The following is a 24,970-nucleotide window of genomic DNA, read 5'->3' as shown; positions in this document are numbered from 1 at the left end:
CAGTTGAGGTGATCATGTATTTAATTTGTTCTCCTTTGATCTGTCATTGTGCTGTTTTCATCGATTGAATATTATACCAGTCTTGCACGCTTAGAAGAAATCCCACTCAGTTGTGATACACCATCCCTTCTGTGTGTCACTAGATTCAGTTTACTGATATTTTGTGTCTGATTTTTGTGTCTATTTTTGGGAGTGATACTGGTTTGTGGGGCTTTTTTGTCATTGTTGTAATGTCCTTGTCAAGCGACTATAGCAAGATAATGCTGGTTTGATGACATGAATGGGGAAGAATTTTTCTCTTTTTCTGTTTTCCGGAGGATTTGTATGTTTTCTTCCTTAAGTGCTGGGAAGACTATACAAGTGAAGTCACCTGGGCCTGGAGTGTTTTCTCTGAGGAGGGTTTTCATTTCTTTAATAGATATAGGACGAGTCCTCATTTTTTTAAAAGATTTTATTTATTTATTTGACAGAGAGAGAGAGATCACAAGTAGGCATAGGGGCAGTCAGAGAGAGAGGGGGGAAGCAGGCTCCCCGCTGAGCAGAGAGCCCGATGCGGGGCTCAATCCCAGAACCCTGAGATCATGACCTGAGCCGAAGGCAGAGGCTTAACCCACCAAGCCACCCAGGCGCCCCTAGTCCTCATTTTTTTAAAAAAAGGTTTTATTTATTAGAGAGAGAGAGAAAGAGAGTGTGCGTGCACGCGCCCGCGCATGCACACACACACACACACAAGCAGGGGCAGAGGAAGAGGCAGAGAATCTCAAGCAGACTCTGTGCTGAGTGTGAAGCCTGGCACGGTACTCAATCCCATGACCCCAGGATCACCACTTGACTTGAAACCAAGAGTTGGACGCTTAACCAACTGAGTCACCACCCAGGTGCCCCAGGACTCTTCCTCATTTTTAACTGAGAACAACCTTAGGTTGTGACTTCAGAAAGTGGGGAATATGTATATGTGTCTTTCTCCCATTTTCTCTACTTTTTTCTTACGATTCCCTCTTGTTTTCTTCTGAGTATCATACCTGTTATCATGTCTGTTTTTATTTTTTGGAAAATAAATGAACACTGAAATGAGGGTCTATGATAGAGGAACTCATGATACATAATTTTTTTAACGTTTTTAGAGTTGAATTTCCTTTGATACGAAGTTTCAACTCATTCAGGATACCAACTGAATTCACAATCAATGATTAAAACCATTTTTGTTACTAAATTCTGCGACTGGAAAATTTCATCTTTTTTCTGACTCTTCCCACTCTTTACTTTCCACCATTTCTCCTTCAGTGCTAAACTGAGAGTGATCCTGTCTTCCCTTTGGGTTTAGTAAAAGAAAAACGGCAATATGACGTGGTAGACGTGGTGCAGGGCTTGGAATCCAACCCCTTTGGGTTCATGTATGGGTCCGTCGCTTGCTTCGTTGTGTGACTTTTAGGTGGGTCATTCCTTTCCCTGAGCCTCAGTTTCCATTTCTGTGAAACAGAGATGGTAACAAAATCTCGCTTTGCTGACTCGCTGGCGTAATGTGGCCACAAAATGAGGCAGCATATGTGAAAGGCCTCCATTGCCCTCGGAAGCAGCAGGTACACCGTGAGGGTGGTGGTGAGCACACGACTTGTTTGGAGTTTGGGAGGAAAGGGACGTGGTTCTTCCTTAACCTGGGGTGCAGCTATCTGAAGCCCCTGCTGACGCACAGTGGACCTCCTCTCACTACAACGCTCCCTGCCTGCTGTGGGCCCATCGCCAGATGCCTGACCAGCCCCCAAGCTTATGAAGTAAGTTGCTTTTATCCAAAACCTAAGTTCTTCATGAAGTTAAATTTTTCCGCTCTGTGGATACATCACTGGTTCGGTTTTGCTTCACCGGCCTTTAAGGTATAAAATCCATGAGAGGGAATACAAGCCTATTTTGCCCGGCCAGAAAATGCATATAGATACGTATAGAAATCTAGAGATACAATTTCACGGTCTTTGAAACCTCATTTGAAAAGAGATCTAGAGTATTGCCTCACTTACTGTCAGTGATTTTAGTAAATAATTCTATTTCCACACTGGTTTTCGTTTATTTACAGTATGTGGCCCGAGCTCAGTATTGAATGTGTTATGTTTTCATCTATGAATTAGAGAGGTCACAGTCATGTTGAGAGGATTAATAAAACCATTTTTGATACCCCTAAAGTACAACAGATGGTCTTTTACTTCAAACCCGCCACATTTGGACATCAGGGAGAGTTTATCTGCTGGTGTTCCACATTGCTCAGCGGCAAGAGCATATCTAGATAGAACCTAGAGTCCATATTTTTTTCCCTTAGCTGCCATCATGAGATTGGTGATTCAGCACGTGTCACAACACAGAAAGAAATGACAAATGCTGACAGCCTTTACTTTAAAAATATGAACATCTTATTTTTCAAGTTCTTTTTTTTTTTTTAAAAAAACCTTTGCTTCCAACCCAACCCTTCCAAAATCATCTGTGGCATCATATACAGGGCCCAGATTAAGCCCACCACCTGGGCTGATCTGATGGAACAGCTTGAGTAGAGCAACAAGGCCATGGTGAAGCAGTGTAGACAGGCACCGTGTGGCTCCCTATGCCCTCCGCTGGGGTATATTAGAGCAGAGCCCACAGAGAAGGGACGGGCAGAGGAGTCTTAGTAGAGGTAGCACCTACAGGGTGGGGTGCCCTACAGCTCTGTGGGACGTTGAGTCCATGCAGCTTCCTGACAGATTGTGCCCGGGGGTATGGGGAGCACCCGTGTTATCTTGTCTCTCCCTCCCACATGGCCCAGGCTCTCCATGTCGAGCAGCCTCCCTGTCCTCTGTGCCCTGTCAGCCTACGAGGCCACAGAGGGGCAGCCAGCTTTGTCAGCTCAGTCAGTGAGCCTCAGCTCTTGGATTCCAGAGACCCACTCACAGTCACCGAAAGCCAAGAGTTCCACAACTGCGCATCCTATGGCCTTTAGCAAAATACAACATTGTCATACTTGTTTCCTAGGGCAGCGGTAACAAAGTACCACAGACTGAATGGCTCAACAGAAATGTGTTATCTCATAGTTCTGGAGAAGTCTGAGGTCTAAGTGTGGGCAGGGTTGGTCCCTTCTGAGGGCCATAAGGCTCAGTCTGCTCCGGGCCTCTCCCTAGCTTCTGATGGTTTGCTGCCAGTCTTTGTTGTTGCTTGGCTTGTAGTAGATGAGTTATATAGATCGCTGTCTTCATCTTCACATGATACTCTGTGTGTGTGTGTGTGTGCGTCCCCAAATTTCCCCTTTTTTTAAAGGACACCCGCCAGTCATACTGGGTCGGGGCCCACACTAATGACCTCATCTTAACTTGATCATCTGCAAAGCCCCTATTTCTATATGAGGTCACAGGTACTCGTGGTTGGGATTTTAGCATCTTTGGGGGGGTAGCATGTAACCTGTAACAACCATAAAACTTAACTTTTAGTGTTTTATCACTTGTTAATTAATTAATTAACACCTACTTTTTTAATTATTAAAGTTAACTCTACTTGTGGCCAGCTATTCAAACAGTATGGAATGTACAAAGTGAAAAATCAGTTTGCTCCTTCTCCCACTTACATCCCCCCAGAAACGGTCTTTATTAATGATTTATTGTGTATACTTCCTAGTACACAAGAAGTACGTTACTTCCATGTGTATATATAGCTTTGCACAAACTTAGACAAATTTACATGTGTAGCTTTCTTACTGTTTTATACAAGTGAGATCACAATTGCACCTGCTACTTGCATTTTCACTTAGTGATATATCATGGCTACCTTTCCATGACTACACAAGACCCATTATCTTCTCTTTATTCATGGCTGCCTAGTATGGCTAGACCAGCATTGATTTAATTAGTCTCCTATGGATAGACCTTTAAGTAGTTTCCTTTTCTTTTTTGTCTCTACAAACCATGCTTATAGTAAATATTCTTGTACCTATGAATTTATCCAAGTATATAAAGGTATATAAAATAGATTTTAAGGGTTAAATTGCTGAGTCAAAAGGCATACATGCATTCTAAAATTTGATAGCTATTGCCCCAAACCTCACACTCAGCACAGTCCTTAAAGGTGCTGAAGAGCTCTTGCTGGTGCGAAGGCATCCCTGAGCTTTTTTGTTGAATATCGCTAAGCGAGGTGACAGACCCTGGTGGGCCTTCATGTCATACTCTACAGAGCAGGAGGGCCTTACGGTTGGTTAGTAGAATGGGTTTGTTTGGTTTTTAATTCACATGGCTTTGGGTATTTAGGCAAATATTTAGCAACAGCAAATTAAAACTGTTTTAAATTGGTGTTTAACAGTCTCCTCAGTCTGACTCTCTCAGACAAATTTACGATTTTCAAACACATACAACTCAGGAGAGACGGATGTCTGCTGTTTGTATCAGCTCTGCTTCCCTCAAGGAATATTAGTCACAGATTTTTTTTTTTTTTGCCAGATCCGTAGGAGTGTTTAGAATGATTCTGATGCTTTATATTAGAAAAGGATGACTTTCTGATTTTTAAAAGTAATAGGTCCTCAATATAATACAATTTCAGTACAAAAACATAAGAAAATAAAAATCACTAGCAATTTTATCATGCAGAGCTAAAGAGATCATCATTTTGTTGCTACCCTTCCAAAGTTTTCTATGCATATATAACATTCTTTTATTTACCAAAATGGCATTCTGTGTGTGTGTGTATTTGATTTTTCCCCTTTTGTAGAACATAATTCATTTAATTCTACATTTTTGGCCACAAAGTCCCATGAGAACCAAAGCTTATTGAGCTGGGAGGCAAGTGTATGGTGAGGTTTCAACACATTGTATCTCTAGGCATTGTTCATACTGAAGTAAAAGCTTGATTTCCATAAATCCACTCATCCACTCAGTGATCCATTGACCTTACATTTGGAGAATACCCTCCGTGTGCCCCAGGCCGTCTGGTGGTTGGACTCAAGCACAGAAGGGGCTCAGAAGCTAGTGTGGGCTGAGAGCAGACCAGTCAGTGCGCGTGCAGCTGTGGTACGAGGGGAAAGGGCAGTCCAGGGCCAGGGCTAAGTGCCGGCCACTGGGTAAGAGCACAGGAGGCACACCTAAGCCAGCTTTGCAAGATCAAGGAAGACTTCCAGCAGGAAGGGACTTTCTTTTAAGCCAAGACCTCAGTGATAAGCAGGCTCTAGTCACAGGACGGAGGGCAGGGGAGACAGAAGGGAAGGGAAAGCATGAGTGGTTTGGGTACGTGTCAGCAGTTCGAACGGCAGGCACACGGTGGGGCGGCTGGAGTGGGTGAGGCACATGCCAGGGCAGGATGGGGTGGGGGGATGGGGAATCGCCTGCGTCACGAGGTGTCTTTAAGCCAAGGTGAGGACTGTGGGCTTTATCCTGAAGGCAGCAGACTAGCCCTGAAGGGTTTTAATACGAGTCCTCGAAAAATTCTTCTCTTGGAAATGTTTCTTGAGTCAGCCACATAGCAATTCTTAAGACTTCTTTTATTTGTATTTAGAACCAGGAGCAATTGAAAGACGATGACTCCGATCTTATTCTCAATGATGGCGATATTAGTTTGACGTATGGGGATTCCACTGTGAACACCGAATCGGGAGCATCCGGTGCCCCTAGGAGGTTTATGGGAAACAGTTCTGAAGATGCCTTGGATCGGGAGCTTGCGTTTGGGGACCACGAACTGGTCATTCGGGGAACACGCCTGGTTCTTCCTATGGATGATTCTGAGCCCCCATTAAATTTGTTAGATAATACAAGACACAGTCCAGCCTAAGCTTACTAATACTCACCTAGTGATTTGTAAAATTTGCACATGTGATTGTGAAGAAATTTGTACTACCTAAAAAGTCCCAGTGCATGTCTCTGAATGTTTAAGCTATATAAATGCTCTTTATATGGCATCGAGAGAATATAAATATCCTGTACAAGGCAGATTGTGAACAAACTATTCTTTTATGTTTCATTGGCTGCACTATGTAGATTGGATCTGTTTTAGAAAAAAGTTATTTTCACAGTGATGTTGTGTGTTCTGTTAGCTTTACGTCTCAGTTAAAGTACACCAAGTGACAGATTTACTCTTTCTTACACTTACCTGATACTTAACCAGAGAACCAAGTTCTTGTGCCGTGAATTAATTTTGTTTCGTGGGAGGGGAGGGAGAGGAAAGAGGGAGTGTTATCTCTGGGAAAGCCCAGGGACGGGAGAGGTTCCTCTGTTGGGAAACTTGTGTTCATTGCTACTGCCTTGGTCGTGACCTTTGTCTTTCCTTTTTCTCCGGTGGCCTGTTGTGGCATTAGAGGCTGATGGTGTTCGGATCTTGTCCCGTTGGGAGATGGGAGTGAAGTTGGGGGGGGGGCTCTTCCCCCCACCCTTGCTATGAAAGAACAGATTCATTGACTATAGCACACTGGTGTTCAGAAAAGAAGGGCTACAAATGACATCCAAGACTGTGTTGCTTTTCTCCCAGACCAAGACCATAGGAAGGAGTCGTATCATCCTGCCAAGCTAGCCAAAGTACGGGTGTACATGGCACAGGGCAGGTGGTTTGCATTGGTGGGGGCCGGGGCAGAGCGTGGGAGCGGAGTCAAGAGAAGCGGGGGGTGCTTCGGAGAGCTCTCTTCCCAGATGTGTAAATATTCCATACCAGATAAGTTTAAATAAGAAACTCAGTGCTGCTTACTTTTGGATTATATACTTTATCTGTATAGCAAGCTTTGTGGTCAGATGTTTTTATATCGATTTAAATCGCTGCTCTTTAGCAGCCAAACAGGAGCAAAATGTAAAATTTTTGAACTTTACTGTGTCTCATTGTCATTCGTTAGTCTGTAGTTGATGTTTAAAGTTAATTTATGACTCCCATGATCGTTCCACACTACATCAAGGTCAGTCGGGGAGAAGCGCACCGCTTTGGAACTCACCATAAGGGCAGTGTTCCTTTACGTGCTCCGGCTAGACTTGTCTTCCTCTCCATGTTACTTTTTAATATGAAATACTGAAGCTGCCATGTGGGTGGGTGTGGGTTTGTTTTTTCTTTTACAGTTTTCAAGGAAGAGTACTTAGCAACTTCTCATTTCCTACTCAGAGAATGAAAGTAGATTCTATTTTGTAATGCTGAAAAATCCTACAGGTGCAGCGAATGCTTCAAAGGGGGATATGTTCCGATGTGGATCCTGACCTGTTGTTAATGTTTCGGAAGACAAATGGGAACTTCTGTGGGTCTTCCCCCTGCCTCGGGTCTGAGTAGCATTGCCTTAAATCTTAACCCGATTCGCAAACTGACGTGTTTACATGATGTTCAAATTTCCCAGAAAAAGATGTCTTTCCAAACAAAATATGTACTTATTCTTCCCAAGGTGTCTGTACTGTTGCGAACACTCTGAGATTTTAAGGGAATTCTACTGTCGGACTCTTGAGCGGCAGCTCTAACTGTTGGCATAGCCATTTGTTACGTAGTGGTAGCGACTTTCCTGCTATGCAGGAGCCCCGTGACGTGTGCATTCGAGAGGACGTGCGCCTCTTCTTACAGTCTCTCATTTCTTGTTAATGTGTGTTTGAGGGGCTTTGAACTTCAGCGTCATTCACCCATGAAGTTATTCAAGTTGTAAAAGGTCATACACGAAATTAACAACTACCTTTTTTATTCTGTCAGGTTACTGAGCTCACTTTAGGAAAATGGCTGTAAATACTTAGCATGACACAGTCAGTAACTCGTCTCTTTCAGCATGCATCAGACTTTTTCTTAGGGAAACCGATACAGCTTGAGTCAACTAAATCTGCCTTCGTACTTTATCAAAGGGGAACCAAGGCTGCTGTGCTTATATCAGCATCTGGAAGCTTCTCCTCTCCTCTAATCTGTGTGCACATCTCCAAGCAAAGAAGAACCAACAAACTGTGCTCATATACCCGTCGGTTTTCGACACCTGAGTGAACTCGAATGAAGGACAGTCTGAGTTACCATCACGCACAAAGGAGAGCTGCTCTCGGACTTAACTGTTCTGTTCTTTGTGAGCCCTGCGCGTTTGAGTGACTCAAACATTGCATCTTTCAAAGTTATTTTGTAAGGTTCCTTGGCATTTTATCCTCGTCGTCCGTGTTTGACAATGTGCTGTTAAAGAAATAGACTTAATCTGTATGTATTTTTTTCGTTTTCCCTTGGAGTACTTGGACAGATGTTATAGTGGTTTCTTTTAGGAAAATCTGTCATTAAAAAAAATTATAGCCTTGCAAATAACCACTCACCATATTTGAGTCACAGTTTATTCTAGTGAGAAGTAAAGAGTGCTGACTTCATTTATTTTTCTACCTATACACCTACTGGGAAAGCGGGGAAGACTGATGTTTAAAAAAAGAGCAGACAGGAACCTACCAGAACGTAACGTGTGGGGCTGCCAACCAAGGGGCTTACGTGTAAGGATGGACATGTTTGCTTGTGGTCACAATTGGACCATTTAAGAAATAAGACTCAAAGCTCTCAAATTCCATCACACTGATTTGTAGCCTGTTAGCTCGGTAATGGATAATGTCATGAAAATGTCAGTTCCATGATGTGGTGAGAGTAGATTCTGTGTCCTGTTAGGTAGAAAAGCCATTCCAAGTTTAGCTGAAAGCACGCTCACGCAAACAGCCCTTTCCCCAGTTAGAGAGATCTTTCTTTGTGTACCTGAGCAGTTTTATAGGTTAGGGTTTGCTCACAGCAACTTTGTCTAGTAAAGACACCAACCACACTAGCACTCTGTTTTGTTGCCAGCTTTCTTATTCATGGTCCAGTGAGAGACGCAGGTGATAGGCCTACACACCCCTCTTTTCTTTTTTTTTTTTTAAGATTTTATTTATTTATTTGACAGACAGAGATGACAAGTAGGCAGAGGGGCAGGCAGAGAGAGAGGAGGAAGCAGACTCCCTGCTGAGCAGAGAGCCCGATGTGGGGCTCGATCCCAAGACCCTGAGATCATGACCCGAGCCGAAGGCAGAGGCCTCAACCCACTGAGCCACCCAGGTGCCCCACCCCTCTTTTCTTGAACAAACCATGTTTTCTAATTCACAGATCAAATCTGACATTCGATCTGAGTAAGTACATTGAGTACATTAAGTACATTTGAGCCCCATGTTGGGAGCATTGTTTTCTTGAGTTCACTTAAGTTACTTAAGCTTAGTTTCTTCAACTTAAGTTTATTTAACAAAAAGAGATAGAAGTTAAAAAACTCCATCAGGCAGTCCTTGATAGGAGGCACCCCACACAGATGATGCAGCGTAAGGTATGAAGCTTGGAATAAATTGGAAATGATAGCAATACTAATTCCCATTTTTTGGAGCCCCTCTTGGATACAGGCTGTGTGTATACATGGTCTTCTTGAAGAGCTGCATTTTAACAGAATCCAAATCATGCTGTGGGAGCACATTCTGTTCTTTTCATTTCACAGACGTGGAAGGTAAGGTGCAGGGAGGTCGTCACCCTGCTGGTAAGGGACAGAGCCAGGACTCAAATCCAGGCTTGATCCAAAGTCTAGATTGTTAGCCACTCCTCTAGTGGCTCCAGTGGCGGTCTGCGGGCTAATCCATCTGGAGAACTAGAAGGAGGCTGCAGAAAATTGTGGGCTTCCATTCTGCTGCCCACCACCTGCTTGACATGAGGCCAGGGAAAGGCATGAAGTCTCAGCTCTGTCCCTCCATTCGCTGCACTGTTGGCTGCCAAACACAAGTTTGCCCGACTGGGAAGTTTCTCGAATTCTTAGTGAAGTGCCCTCCTGTGTCCATAAGCAAGGCAGCCTGGCTAGCACCATGCCTCCCCAATCTGCCTTCCACTATTTTCGCCGGAGGGGGGCATCTTTTGTGGCAGAGCATGTGGTCCTAAAGAGTGGCTCTGTGCCCACATATCGTGATGAAGTAGAAAAATCCCAGGCTTTGGAGTTACACAGATCTGGTTTCAAACCCAGGCGCCACTGTTACACAGTGTCAGCTGGTTACTTGACTTTGCTGAGCCTTTCTGCTTCCTTAGCTATAAAGTGAGTTCATTCAAGAAATATTTGAGAGCTTACTTTGTGCCACACACAGTGGCTATAGTGCAGACAGTTCTACAACCATCCCTGCTTTCACAGAGCATATGCTACAGAAACACTAATTGCCTTCCAGTAGGGGAATATCTATCTTAAATAATTGGCAAAGAATATAAAATGCAATCGCCATAAAGACTGTGATGGCAGAGTACAGGAGGCTGGGAGAGGGGACTGCTGCCTGCTGGTAGGGGAATAAGGCAGATCTTCTAATGAAGTGACATTTAAACAGACCTCGAAGCTAAGCAGGGGGTCACCCAGATGAAGGGTGGTGAGGACGAGGAGCAGTTCTGAGCAGAGTGAACAGTGACAACTCACCACCTGTACTCGATCTTCCACACAACATTCATCCAATCAAATGGTTCCTTGAGCGACAGACATACCATGTGCTATGCTGTATACACAGTGAAGAATAAAATTGACACAGGTCACCCTCCTAGCCCTTAATATCCGTATGGAAGACAGTACCCAGCAATTGTAACGAGGGGCACCTCGAAGCCAAACCTACCTTGTGACTTCCTCTCAGTCAGCCCTTTCGGGCTGCACCTGCTAGGCAAGTTGTGCCCTCTGCTCCCTTGCAGCCTTCAGACATTTGAAAAGAGGAGCTGGTATGTCTTCTGGGCCTTTCTGCTCCCAAACTTACAGCCTTATTCTCTTCCTATCTTCTGGACATGCACCAGGAGTCTGTTGTTCTAGACTTTTTCATGAATGCGCCTGAGCCGATGTTGGCTCTTTGTTTCAGTGGCCACATCTCCCTCGTCTTACAGTGGGTTGACTGTCCCCAGAAAGTCTGGGCGGGCCCCCTGCCCTCACAGAGCTTATATTCCCGGCAGAGCAGGCCAACCACAAATACGCAAAATACGTACAAAATAACTAGAGATTGGGATCGGGGACAGGTAGGGAACACGGTGGAGGGCGATGGGCACGAGGAGCGGCAGGGGAATGTGGGAAGGTTCGGGAGGTAGCGTTAACTCGAAGGCTTTAAGGAACCAGCCAGGCAGACAGCAAATGGGAAGCGTGGCGGAGAGGCCTGGTTTAGGGTAAATGCTCAGTGAATGTGCTGAAAAGAAGCACAACGTCCTCCTGACCTTTTACTGAGCTGGGTCTGGAAGGCCTTCGAAGCATGGGGCAGGAGAATCGATAGGCCTAAGGCCCTACCCTGCCGGCCACTGGGCACTCTCCGGAAGCCACCTAAACCTCTCTGAGCCTGTTTCTTCCCTTATGAAATGATGCCAGCCGACTGATTCAGTAAACATTCATTGAGCTACTGCCGGCTGCCAACACTGTGGTAGGTGCTGGATTCTGATTCCGGCCCCCGTGCAGCTGCCAGCCGTGCTCAGGGGAGCAGATGAAGTGATGTACATCGGAACATTTTGACCAGGATTCCGAAGGCTCTTGAAACTGAGGTTGCATACCCTGTAAGGTTTTGCTGACGAGGTACTGTATAAGTAAAATATGGGAAACACTTTACAGACCATGATTCAACTCCGGGCTGCTTTTCTTGAAATCTCCCGTTCAGCAAGTTGGAGGGGTCCCAAGCCGTTGCCACGGTGCAGACTGAACTCTTGAGAACTGGCTTAGTTGGGGCTGTCTTGGCTGTAGCCGGAACTCCGTGAGACCCGACAGTTTCTGGACAATTCTGTCTGCCTAGTAAAAGACCTTCTCTCCTTTGCCACACACCATACTGCAATTGTGGCCAGGGAGTCCTGCCCCTGGCGTCCGCCTGCACCCCAGGTCTATTCATTTTCCACTTGGTGCTGGCTGATGGGCGCTCGGGCCCCCTAAGGTGACACGATGTATTTGTGTGAATTATTTCTTTTGCAGTGATGAAAAAATGCATCGAAGGCTCAGTGAGCACTTCTTGGAAACAAGGTTTAATTTCTCCAGATTTGTTGGAACTGAAGTGGCTTGCTCTGTGTTTAAATACTAATCTTACAAAAATTGCTTGAGAAGGATTCAATTCTTGGTTGCTCTGGGAGTCACGAGGCTTTATGACATGCTTTTTTTTTCTTTTATTCATTTCAATTTCCTATACAGCTGTGTTCCCATGTAGCCTAGGCAAAAAGCATGTGAGCTGTTTTTTTCGTCTGAAAAAATCTGGAAGACTTCTGTCGAATTATGGAAGATGCCTATTTTTTGGGTTTTGTTTTTTTAACTGTAAAGCTGGTTTAGTGTGAGAAAGCAAGACAATGGCAACTGGACCCCTCATTGTGCTACAAAATTGTTTTTTTAACACTTGCTTGAAACCTCGACCCTCAAAGCTCCATTTTCTAAGGGGAGCCAAGAGGTTGATTTAAACATTCCGGCCAACCGATCCTTTAGTCCCTGATTTCCAGTCGGCAAACACTGAACATGTCAAATGGGCTGAGCCCTGGGCCAGGCACTGGGACCACAGAGGGGACTCAGTCACAATTTTGATCTCCAGGCCACTGTGGCCCATTAGGTCAAAGCATTGCAATTGTGTGAAAAGCATTAGCAAGGGACTTCAGATGGAATTTCCTCACCCACTTCTGCTTCTTTTTTTTTTTTTTTAGATTGTATTTATTTATTTGACAGAGAGAGCTCACAAGTAGGTAGAGAGGCAGGCAGAGAGAGAGAGGAGGAAGCAGGCTCCCCGCTGAGCAGAGAGCCTGATATGGGGCTCGATCCCAGGACCCTGAGATCATGACCTGAGCCGAAGGCAGCGGCTTAACCAACTGAGCCACCCAGGCGCCCCCCCACTTCTGCTTCTGATGGGCAGACTAATGGTCCCTAAAGACGTCTGTAGGACATCCCGGGAACCTGTGTCTGTTAGGTTACCTGGCAAAGAGAATTAAGACTATAGGTTGGGTTGCTAACCAGCTGATTTCAAGAGACGGGGAGATTATCCTGGGCCCAGACTAATCACATAGTCTCACAAAACCAGAGACCCTTTCCAGGCCGTGTTCAGAGAAAGAGCTGGGACAACAGAAACAGGGTCAGAGAGATGCTATGTTGCTAAATCGGAAGAGAAAGGAAGGTCATCTCTGGAAGCTGGAAAAGGCAAGGAAGTGGATTCTCCCGTTACAGCCTCTGGAGGGAATGCAACCGGCTGACAACTTGACTTCAGCCCAGTAAAACCAGCTCAGACTTCTGCCCTCCAGAAGCATAAGAGGACAAGCCCCTGAGTCTATGCTAATTTGTTAGGGCTGTAGTGGGGGGCTAACATGCTGCCTTGGAGGGAGAGAGTGTCGTCTCTGTTACTATTTAGTTCTGAATGTCTGGTCTGTGCCAGGCACTGTGCCCGGTGTTGCAGACCCATCACTGAAACAGGTCCACGGCCCACAGCCCAGTGGGGAAGACTAGCAAGTAAAGGGCCAACATGGCACCATGATGGAAGGAAGTCCAGATGGTAAACGCACAGGGAGGGGAAGGATCAGGAGGCTGGGAAGCCTGGGAAGGCCCTGCCGTTCCTATGACTTGAGCACTTACACATTGCTCACTGGTGCAAGGAATTTTTCTGGGCCACCATGCCCACTACATTCCTGGGGAGTGGCAGTATATGGAAGACATTGACCACATTTGGGTTCTAGAAAGATCTGTCTCCTTGCGGATGCAGTAGGAAAGATGGATTATCAAGATGGGGCAAAAGTGGATGCAGGGGTAATGGTTAGAACACCTGGCAGGTGAGACAGCTGGCCCAGGGGAGAAAAAAGTCATTTAGCAGGTAGACTCAGCAGGACTCAGTGACTAACTATAGCAAATGCCTGGGGGGGTGGGGCGGGGGGGGAGGTGGTTACGGTGACACCCTGCCACCTGGAGCTGGACAAATGAGGGGGCAGAATGACAGTAACTGCAGTTCTAGAAAATACTTTAATGACAAGTTAAGGGATGGAGCTGTCAAGGTACAGAGCTAGGTTTGCCCCTGGATCCTTGAGGTAAGAAAAGACAGAGCCCAGCTGGAAAAGGTGTGGGAGAAGGGGACTGAGGGCCCCCAGCGAGAAAGTTGAGGGAGGATGCCAAGTTTGAGAAACGCCAGCACTTGTAATCCATTCTCCTGTTATAACCCAAGAACATCTGGAGTTTTCTGCTGTGGGTGGTGTCTGGGGAAAATAATTGCTCTAACCCAAGTACAATAGATGGAGGAAAAAATAAATTATTTTCCCTCCTTACAAAAAGCAGAAAGCTTCCGAAGTTCTCAGGGAACGATGGGCGGTGTGATTAGGAAATTTAAAAGTGCGTCACTCTGGATTTCGTTGTATCCTCCACTGGTCTGGCCAGAAGAATGAAAATATATGTGGTGGGTTCGCTAAAATGCAGTCCTTAGCATTTTCTGGGAGGGTCAAGGGCCAAGGAATGAATATTGGATCTGGAGAGGAAGCCACGGCTAGTTTGCCAGACCCTTGCTGATTCCATGGAGGTTGATCTGCGAGCACAGAGCCTGCTTCACCCTGCTTTTCCGCAAAGGTTGTCGCAAGCGTTCTCTAGCAAGTTCCAAGCTCTCTGGTCTGCTGTAGCTTTGCTGAAATGGTCAGTGCTGGGGCTGCAGTCTTTGTGGAAGTTCAAGCCAAATAGCAGGGACTCAAGCTTTTTAAAAAATTGATTCTTGCCTCAATAGAAGGAAATCAGCAACGGACAGTGTAACTGACCAACGAAAGCGTAGAGGCCTATAGTAAAGTGAAGGAAACATCTGGTTTTGTTTTCTTAAGTTTTATTAATTCATCTGAGGTGTGAGTCACCAGCTCACCCAGCCAATGTTTCCAAAATGGAGTCTTCTTTGCCTCCAGGGTCATTGGGAAAAGTTACTTCAGAACTACCTGGAGAGAACAATGATCTGCAGAGAGGTGTCAGGTTTTGGGTTTTTTGGGTTGTTTTTGTTTTTGTTTTCAATGTAATGTTGGTCCTGATAGATATTTCCTAAAATTGCTTTTATGTTAACTCAGGATTACAGTCCTTCCACAGCAGGATTTAAGTCCTCCGCCCAGAAATTGTAGGACTAATGTGCTGACCTAAAAATGTGCATTAAACTCAGAATCTCACGAAGTATGCCCTTCACACTATAAAGAAAATTTTCTTGGCTCACCTTAGACTTTCCTGGGAGAGGCAGGAGTGAGATGCATAGCCTCTGGAAATGCTGCGGAAGGAGAAAATCAATCTCTCTCTCTCTCTCTCTCTCTCTCCCTCTCTCTCTCTCTCTCCATCTTTCCAAGGTTTTCTTGAACCAACACCAACCACACCCCACAAAGGGAGCTCAGGTGGAGACACCAAAGAGAGATGATGATGATGGGCTGGGGTCAGACCCTACCGCCCTTGGGGCTGATGATTCTCTGCTCTCACCCACAGCTCTTTGTGACCATCGTTACATTTCCAAGATGGCCAGTTAGAGTTCAAAGTTGGCCTATGGCTACCATCCAGGACAAGCTGACTGGTTGTGGAATGATGGAGCCGGCAACTTTGCTCTCATTACTCTGTACTCTAACCAGCTGAGCTCTACTTTTTCTGACCTGTTGGTAGAGATGTCAGTAGTGGGAGTCAAACCTCTACCTCTCATAGGTGGCTAATTACTTGATTCGATTTGTCATTATTTATTGAGCAAACTTTGAGTGCCTACCCTGGGTACTGGGAATTCAGAGGTGAATAAGGCGAGGTTTGTGCTTGCGAGGAGACCACACATTAGTGATAAAGACAGAGCTGCAGTAAGGGGGCACTAAGTTCAGCTTTAAAGGACACGTTAGATCTCTGAGCCCAAAGCACAGGAGAGAGATCTCGGCTTTGGGTGTGGATGAGATCACCAAGAGAACCTGGTCTGCAACAGAAAGAGTCCTAGAAATAAAATAGGAAATAAACCAAAACCAAACCAGAGCAAACGAAAACCAGTGACATTTAAAGGGCAAGTAGAGGGATGCCTGGGTGGCTCAGTCACTTAAGCGCCTGCCTTGGGCTCAGGTCATGTATTCAAGTTGAACTTGGGGGGTTGGTGAGAAACAGTAAGAAAGTGGTGTGGTTACAGATACAAGGGAGAAAAAGAATTTTCATAAGGAAGGGATGGTCAAAAATGTCAAAATCAGTCAAGAGGTCAAGTAATAGACCGAAAGGCATCCACTGGGTCCAGGAATATGGAGACATCACTGACCAACAGTGATGGTAAGGGGACGGTCAAAGCAGGTTTAGGAGAGACCCTACTGACAGATGGAAGAGTGAGGGAGAGTGGAACATTCAGGATAACGACCACGTTTTTGGCCCAAGTGAGTGGTGAGTGGTGGGTCCATTCTCCACAATGTGGAACTCAGGAAGAGCAGGGAGAGGGAGAAGGAAGGAGTTCAGGTTGGGACACATTGAGCATGAGGTACGCGTGGCTCTCCAAGCGAGCATGGCCAGGGGGCCATTAGCTAGATGGGTCTGGAGTTTCAAAATCCTGGTTTGTAAATCAAGTAGACTAACATGGCCAGGTTTTTTTTTTTTCCCTGTGGGTAACTCCATGCCACTCCATTTTTATTATGCCCCTTTCCAGGATCAGTCACTTAGATTATTTTCTGATTCTCAGTATTTCTCTGCGAGTTCTCAACTGATTTTATTTGAAGCAAAAGCATCTGTACATGTAGTTTCTGTACCACACATTTGGAGCCACTTGTAAGTAAGAACAGAAGAATTTACAGGCAAATTAAGGAGGAGCTGGAACAGCCCCCCTCTCTGTACTAAGGCAATCACCCCCCCCCATAGCATTGACAGATTACATTAGATCTCTCTCTTGTTGCTCACCTTAGGAAGAAACCAAAGGGTAGCTTTAGATTCTATCTCAATTTTTTTAAAGATTTTATTTATTTATTTGACAGAGAGAGAGATCACAAGTAGGCAGAGAGGTAGGCAGAGAGAGACAAGGGAAAGCAGGCTCCCTACTGAGCCAGGAGCCCAACATGGGGCTCCATCTCAGGACCTGGAGATCACAACCTCAGCGAAGGCAGAGGCTTAAGCATCTGAGCCACCCAGGCATCCCCAGATTCTATCTCAGTTATACAGCAGCGGATGTCGTAATGATGGACAATGACCTGTTCTCTATTAAATAAAGCACAAAGCAGTCACAAATATTTAAATGACGTGACTGGGTTGGACAGGGCCTACCCTGGTCATTCAGGACAGGAATCACAGTGCCTGTCTCTATGCTGTAGATATACTAAGCCCTCGGGTCCTTTTATGTATGAGGGAGGGTCTGTGTCTAGGTATTTCTTGCCAAATTCAGGCTCATATAATTTCCTACTCTAAGATAGTTTTTATGTTGTGTCCCTTGCAGTAAATGAAAACTCCAAGCTTCGTAAAGAAAATGATGCCATTGCCTTGCCCTTTTCTGGATTCCCCATCTGACTGATTGTAGGTCTGAGACTGGCTAGAGCAACAGTATAAATGATCAATTTGTGATGCGTCCGGTCCAAGGGGGATGACTTTGACCGTCTGCTCTAACCATACAAGTGATGTTTCCAATAAAAAGTTTTATTAGGTGTTGTCACAGATGTAAATGTTTCATAAAGATACCACTCCAGTTGTAAATCATATACTTGAATTCATACTAAAGTCACCTCATTAAATACCAAGAAAAACTATGTCTTTCACATAAATCCTGGTCTCAAGTGACTTTTTTTAAAAAAAGGAGCAAAGAATGAAAAACAAAACTCAAGCCCCAGCCATCTAAGGCTGAACGTGGGGAGACTGACAGGCATAGGAAAATTCTTTTTTTCTCTGATCTTCTTTTCGAAATTATATACTCCAAAATATTCATTATCTTCCTATGTTTATTGGACTGTCCCGAGATAATAGAACTGGAGAAATGAGCCACACTCCGACATTAAAAAAAAAAAAAAACAAAAAAACAAAAAAAAAACCAACTCTGATGTATTAAGGAACAATTTATATACAGTAAAATTTATCATTTTTTGTGTATAGTTCTATGAGTCTTGAAAAACATACAGTCATGTAATCATTACAAGAAGGATACAGAATGTTTTTAATCACTCCAAAAAATTCCCTTGAGTCCCCACACCAGACTCCTGGCAACCACTGACCCGTTTTCTGTCCCTATAGTTTTGCCTTTTCCAGAATGTCACATAAACAGAGTCATACAGCATGGGCCTTTGGCTGGCGCTCCACTTTTGAAATTTACAGTGTTTTTCAGATAATAAAGATTAGTAATGTTCAGTGTGGGAACACTTAAATGTTTAAGAAACAGGAAGATATAAAAATACTTCCCAAAGACAGCCCTCATTAACATTTCGATGTGTTTCCTTCCCACCGCTTTTGCTGGATATGCACCTGCTCTCCCATGTACAGAAACAAACTATTCTATACAATTGGAATCCCCCCAGTCTACAGGATTTTGCCTTTTTACTTTGTATTTCATAACCTCAAATCATGAGCATTTTCTTAAAGATGAACTGCTGGCGGGTTGCAGGCTTGAGCCTAATCGGCAGGCTCAGGAATGGTGGACAAGAAGGAAAACCCGAATCACCAGGAGCCAGACGAACAGGCTCGTTTGCAAGTTCGGCACCAGCTGCATTTGGTTTCCTGGGCTGCTGAGTTCCGCTTGTTTTCATGAGAGCCTATTTTTTGTTGCTGCGGCTGCTGGCTTTTTCTTGGACTAAAACAGACACGCTTCGCGATGAGCTCAGGACCTGTTCCTCTGGGGCCCGCCGCCCCCCTGTGCTCCTCTCCTGCGGAGAACTTTGCAGAGCCTGTTGGAAGCGCTTATTTTGTCCAGCTCCCCCACTAGATGGTGCGCCCCTCGGGCACGGTCACCTCGTCCTGTTTGCCCCTTTCCCCTGTGCCTGGGGCATATTACTCAGCGAAGAGTAGATGCTTCCTGAGAATGGAAAGAATGAGCAGAACTACGCACCAAGACAAAACACTCCCTCCCCTGGAGCTGTTGCTACCCCTCATTTTTGTTCCCTCTTCCGCCTTACCTCCAGAAACAGCTCTGGGGGCACTATTTGGGGTGGGCCATCACAGAAGGGGTGGGTTTTCTCTTCGGATGCCTTGGCATTTCTGATTGACAGCTACACAGCCCGGCAAGGTAGCCCACTGCCAACTTCTCCTGGGGAAGCAGGCCAAAGTCACGTTGTCCAGGGAGATGCAGAAGGCGGACCTGGCCAGGAGGAAGGAAGAGGCAGGCTGCTCAGAGTCGCCGCTTACGGGCCGACAGAGCCACAAAGAATGGCTTTGTGCTTCCCGCTCTGATGGCTCAGCCCTTGCCCTCTGCCCACCCTCTTCGGGGGTTGGGGGAGAATGGAACGAGTCTGTGTCTAAGAGCCAAGGGAAGGAGAGAAGAGGGAAGGCGAGAGAGGACAGAAGTCATACGGAGCTAAGACTATTCTCATTACCCCCTTCGATCCTAATCACTGGATATTTTTCACGTGGAACAGTTGCCGCCCATGTACAGAGTGCCTAATGGGGCCAGGGACATGGTTAAGCCCTTCACACACGTGGCCCCAATGAGGCCCTACAACAGCCCTCTGAGTGAAGCACTGATATTACCCCTCTTTTCCAGATAAACTACAAACTGAGGCTCAGAGAGGGTCAGGGAATGTCCGAGGTCACACAGCTACTTAGGACGGCACCTGGGCCACCAGGAACACTCAGTGGTAGCTGTTATGGGCTTTATCACTATTATTCATCCTAAGCAGTGGCTGATGGCATGGGCTCACAGAGGCCTGCTCAGTGGGCACGAGACTCCCTGACCCCCCTTTCTGCCTCTTTGAGACTTGGGAAGGTGGCTCCTTGGGTGGTGGGAAAAATGATGCCATGCCTGTGTTTGGCTCCTTCTTGGTTCCCACAAATGCCCTGAACATTTTCCATTTTCCGAGTGCTTTTGTGAAACAGCTATGATGTGGTTGACAGTATTTGTAGTCGGAGCCAAGTCAAGCCTTCCTCTGGAGGAGAGCTGGAAGCCTCTAAGGGTCTTGTCAGTGCTCACGTAGCCCACAGGCCCCTTCCCAGTGGCCCCCGAGGCTGAGGCTTTCCGGGCAGGCAGCCGCCGAGACAGTGCGCCCATTGACGCCCGCGCCGCGTCTCCGGGTGGGGAAACCGGCACCGTATCGGCCTGGCGGCGTCTTGCCGGGGCATTTCTCCAGCGAACTCTTTGCTGGAGCCTCTGATCTGCTCACGATGCTCTTCGTGGTTTCAGAACTGCCACGGGTGGCTCAAGATGATTTCCCCTCCCGTGTTTTCTGCAGGTTTGTTGTTGTTGTTGTTGTTGTTGTTGTTGTTTTTCCCAGAACCTGAGAGAAACTTTGAAACTTAAAATGACCCCCGTGCCAGAAATCCCCACAGCCTCCAGCTGAGGGGGAGATGAGCACCATATGCTGTTTATAGAAAAATAAATGGCTTCCCCCCAATGAAGCACACGGGCCTGAATCACTGGCTAACCCCTCTTTTACCTTAGCAGCTGGAGCAGCGGCCCTCTGGATGGGGATGCGTCTGTAGAGAGCAGTTTGGCTCCGAAAAGCCCCAGTCCGTTTGTGCAAGAGCTGTGTCTGCTGGGGAGGCAGGTGGCGGGCGGGCCGGCGGCCCCGGTGGGACCAGCAGAAGTCGGGACCGGAAGGCAGACAGGTAGTGCTGGGCCATGACCTTCTGCCTCCGCAAGTGGATTTTCAGAGGGGTCCCTTTGTCTAGTGCTCCCCAACATCATGAACTCTAGAGATGACGGAGAAGGGGTCTTTTTTCTTGGATTTCAAACACCAAAGGACTTGGCTTGGGCGATAGCTGTTCTTTCATTTGTTCATTGGTTCATCCATTCATTCGTTCATTTGCCAAGGAATTATTGAGCACCTACTCCCTCCAAGTTCCGATATGGCACGTAGTCTAGCTTCAGGATCCGGTCCCCAGTGATGACCCAACCAGGCCACTGGGCCCAAACTGAGAGTTTGGAAGTGAGGCAGATGGAACTTCGCCAGCCTAGGCATAGTGAGTCAAGGCATCGTATGCTGCATTTCTGTGGGGGGCCTTTCATTCATTCAACAATTCATGTGTCTACTGTGTGTCAGGTACTATGCTAGGCACTTGGCTCATGAGAAGGGAGAATCCCAACACGAATCGAAGGGAATCTCAGATAATAGTAGCTGACGCTGTTTGAGTCCTTGCTGTGTGCCGAAGACTATGCCGAGTGCTGTCCATGCCTTGTCTTTTTGAAGCCTCATTCCAGAGCTGGCAAGATAGGGAAACTAAGGCTCAGAGGCCACCCAACCAAAAAGTGGCAGAAGTAAGCTTGAAAAATCCAAGTGAGTCCAAAGGTCTGTGGCTGTTTTGTGCAATCCTGCCTACTGCAGGGGTCAGTCCCCTGTAGCCCATAGTCCAGATCTGGCCCATTACCTGTATTTGTACTGCCCAGAGCTAAGCATGGCGTTTACGTTTTTAAATGGTTAAAAAAAAAATCTAAAGAAGAATGTTTTCTGAAGTGAACATTACATGAGATTCAGATTTCAATGTTGATCGATAAAGTTTTATTGAGACACGGCCACACCCATTCGGTTACACATGGCGGAAGGCCTTTCCTCTGCAACAGTGGAGTCGAGGAGTCGTGACAGAGACCTTATGGCCCGCAAAGTCGAAAATGCTATCTAGCTCTTCACAGGAAGTTTGCCAAACCACCCTTCCCATCACCTTGCAGGTCACTGGCATAAAGAAAAAAAAAAAAAAAAAGCAGGTCTCAGCATGAATTCAGGTGGTTTCCAGAGCCCTGGCCTCCTCTCCCAGTCTCTCCCAGCCTCTTCCCCAGCCACCCAGGGCGAGCTCCAGGGAGCCTCCAATGAACATCTCCATGACGGCTGCCTTTGGGTTATTTTCAGCACTTCTTTCAAGAATCTTTGAGGCCTGGGATATGTAGGGTGGTATTAGGTTTTTCCTCAAATGTTTAGATGAAAATGTAGACAGCAGAGCGAGAATTATTTGTGAACAAAGCCCCGAAAGCAACCCTGTTGGCCTTTGCCGAGAGGTGCCAAATTAGCTCAGGCTCCACTGGGAGCTGCCTGCAGGGCCTTATATGGGCATCATCTCCTAACCCGGCCTTGTCTCGCTCTGCAGCCTGGCCAGAGCCACTTTTAAGGTTATGTGGGGGAGTTCACTGCTGCCACACTTGAAGGAAACACAAATGCTGACAACTCTGCACCCGTCTCATTTGGACACGAAAGATGACAATTAACCTTTTTTGGGGGGGCAGTCCTCTCCCTTTATGTTTGTCTGAGGGTGAAGGGAAGCATCTTTGGAAGCACTGGAGTGGGGCGAATGTGGCTTCATTATCCTAGCTGTTTCCTGGGATTCACGGGGTTGAAGAGATGTTGACGAAGAGAACATTCACAGAGTGCCTACAGGCCGTGGGTACTGTGTGAGGCATTCCGGGTAGATTGGCTTACGATACTCAGACCTCACTGCATTCCTTCATGCATCCCACACATAGCTGCTGAAAGCTGGCTGACGTGCCAAGTGCTGTGCTAGGCCAAGGCCACGACAGTGGGTTAGAAGGACGGCCTGTGTCCTCATGGAGCTAACCCACCAGTAGGGAGAAGCAAATCACGCACAAGTCAAGACATACGACCAGTCATTACAGATGGTTTTGAGCGGGACAAAGCAAAAGAACTATGGGCCAGGACAGAGTCGTGGGGAGACCTACCCGTGACTGGGGAGTCAGGGACAGCCTCTTGAAAGAGGAGACCCTGAAGAGAAGCCCCCTGGAGCATAAGAGGGAGCTGGCTGGGAGACTTCCAGGAGATGGACAGAAAGTCTTGGAATATAAGAGCTCAGTTAAGAAAGTTAACGGAAGGGGTGCCTGGGCAGCACAGTCGGTTGAGCGTCCGACTTGTGGTTTCAGCTGAGGTCAAGATCTCAGGGTCATGACCTCATGGTTGTGCGATCAAGCCCTGTGTCGGGCTCCAAGCTCAGTGCAGAGTCTGCTTGAGATCCTCTCTCTCCCTCTACCCCTCCCCTCGTGCACGCTCTCTCTCTCTCTTTCTGAGATAAACATATAAATCTTTAAAAAGAGAGAAAGAAGGAAAGAAAGAAAGAAAGAAAGAAAGAAAGAAAGAAAGAAAGAAAGAAAGGAAGAAGGAAGAAAGAAAATAAGGTAGGTAGTTAACGGAAGAGCTATGTGAGTGATAGCTCACAGTTGACGGGAGCTTTGTGCTGAGGAAGCCAAGGCTGTGTATTCTAGAGGCCTTCACCTGGAGCCCTAACTGAGGATAGCCCTGAAAACACAGCTGTGGTTCAAAAGAGAACAGCTGGGCACGTAAGGTGTCTCCATGATTGGGCATCTACCCTCACAGAGGTTTCTGGAGTTCTTCCCGAGCACCAGCATGCTCTCTGCCCTGGGGATCCAGCGACAAATCGTACAATAGGAGAACCATGTGTAAGAGCCCAGGGTAGCACAGAAAGGGGGTGGTGCTGGACACACTTGCGAGGGGCAGGGAACAGCCCAAGGTAACTGAATTTTGAAGGGGAGACAGGACTTCGAGAACAAGGAACCCCAGTGAGCAGGGGGCCACATACCTCTGGGCCTCTGGGGAACGAGAAGCCATTCCGTGCTGTATTTTGGAGCCTGGAGCACACAGCGGAGAGTGGTGGGCACCAAGGTTTCAGCAGGAGCAGGTCACGGGAAGGCCTTGCGGATGCATGTTCGGGATTTGAGCTGCACTAAAGGTAGGTAAACACCAGAAACAGATCTCCCCTGGGGCTCTGCCTCGATAATGCTGCTCTTGTTACCTAATCCTGCTGGTTTAGACTCGGTTTTCTAGTAAGCATTTCAAAGGAACAGCCTGATCCCTTTCTAGACAAATTTCATGCTTTTAGATGAAGCTTGCCCCGCCTAAGTACTTTCTACTTTTCTTACAACTTCTCAAAGCATCTACCATATGGTGTTTCTCCCAAGTGAGAGATGATTACCCCTTTATTTGAGGGGAGCTGAAATGAAGTCATCTGTCCACTAGAGTGACAGCTGCAAGTAGAGAGGTGCTCTCCTGCCATCTGGGCCTGGCCCAGTGTGCCTCCTCCGTGGGAGTGACTGTCCCTCGAGTCACCGCTTGCTGCCTCCCCTTTGTCCCGGCTTCCCATTATGTAAGAGCGTTTTTGCAGAGATGAGCTCTGGGCTTGTTCTGAATATTTTAGGTGTCAAACATCCTGTTTTTCTGAGTAATGTGACCCTGTCGGTGACCCACTGCATTGCAGAATGACATCATGGGATTAAACTGAGAACGGCTGAAGAGAAGTGATTATGGGAGCCTAGGGACCAAGCTCGTCCCTCTACCTTTCATCAAGTAGTTTGGAGACGTTCAACGAGAAGTCTGCAAAGGGGTGTTCGCTCTACGGAGAGCAGAGGTCGTGAACGACATACAGCCTGCGAACCGGAGTCGGCCCACAGACCAAGGCCGGGCCGGCTGTTTTTGCAAATAAAGTTTTATTGGCACACGGCCACGCTTGTTGGTTCGGACACCACCTGTGGCGGCTTTTACACTACAAAGGCAGGGTTGAGCCCATGTGACAGAGCCCAAATGGCCCACAAAGCTGAAAATATCTACTCTGTGGCCCTTTCAGGAAAAGATTACCAAGCCTCCCAGCCCCGGAAGAGAGCATGTGAATTTAGTGGCATGTCCTGTTCCCTTCCCCTGCTCCCGAAACACACAGCACGCCAAAAAAAAAAAAAAAAAAAAAAAAAAAGAGAGAGAGAGAGAGATTGATTTTTAACAAGCATCTCAAAGCTTTCATATTTATTCAATGACATCAGAATTTTTACATTTAGTAAATGAGCGTTGTCCTTCCAAGAAGTTCCCTAGGGAGATTGCACACTTATTCCAATGCAGCTGCCAGTGCCCTGGACATCTCAGGGGGCTGCTCCTCAGAGCCCAGCTCTGTGACACCTGAGAACACCCCCTTCACCCTTTTGGACCCAAAAAAGTGTGGCCTTATTGGGACATCGGCCTCGTAGCCATGGATCAAACACTGGCC

The 24,970-nt window shown here is 46.6% G+C and overlaps 1 protein-coding gene and 1 long non-coding RNA gene across 6 annotated transcripts in view; one reads left to right on the top strand and one right to left on the bottom strand.

Moving 5' to 3' along the window:
• SLC9A6 (solute carrier family 9 member A6) overlaps window positions 1-8,223 on the top strand; it is a 58,441-nt gene extending 50,218 nt beyond the window's left edge. For all 5 annotated transcript variants that reach the window (XM_082716981.1, XM_082716980.1, XM_082716979.1 and 2 more), the window contains 2 exons: window positions 1,667-1,772; window positions 5,491-8,223. In XM_082716981.1, coding sequence (XP_082573107.1) covers window positions 1,667-1,772; window positions 5,491-5,763 — 379 coding nt within the window. In that variant the 3' untranslated portion in view covers window positions 5,764-8,223. The remainder of the gene's footprint in view (window positions 1-1,666; window positions 1,773-5,490) is intronic.
• Window positions 8,224-21,463: 13,240 nt separating this feature from the next.
• Window positions 21,464-23,662, bottom strand: LOC309855844. The gene is made up of 2 exons (XR_014307010.1): window positions 23,519-23,662; window positions 21,464-21,651 (listed from the first exon to the last, which is right to left on the bottom strand). It is a non-coding gene; the product is annotated as an uncharacterized lncRNA (long non-coding RNA).
• Between the last annotated feature and the right edge of the window lie 1,308 nt (window positions 23,663-24,970).

This window comes from Mustela nivalis (genome assembly GCF_964662115.1).
Source record: "Mustela nivalis genome assembly, chromosome: X".
Taxonomy (NCBI): Eukaryota; Metazoa; Chordata; class Mammalia; order Carnivora; family Mustelidae; genus Mustela; species Mustela nivalis.
Note: the sequence above shows the minus strand (reverse complement) of the source record. Positions and strands in the feature narration are given on the sequence as shown.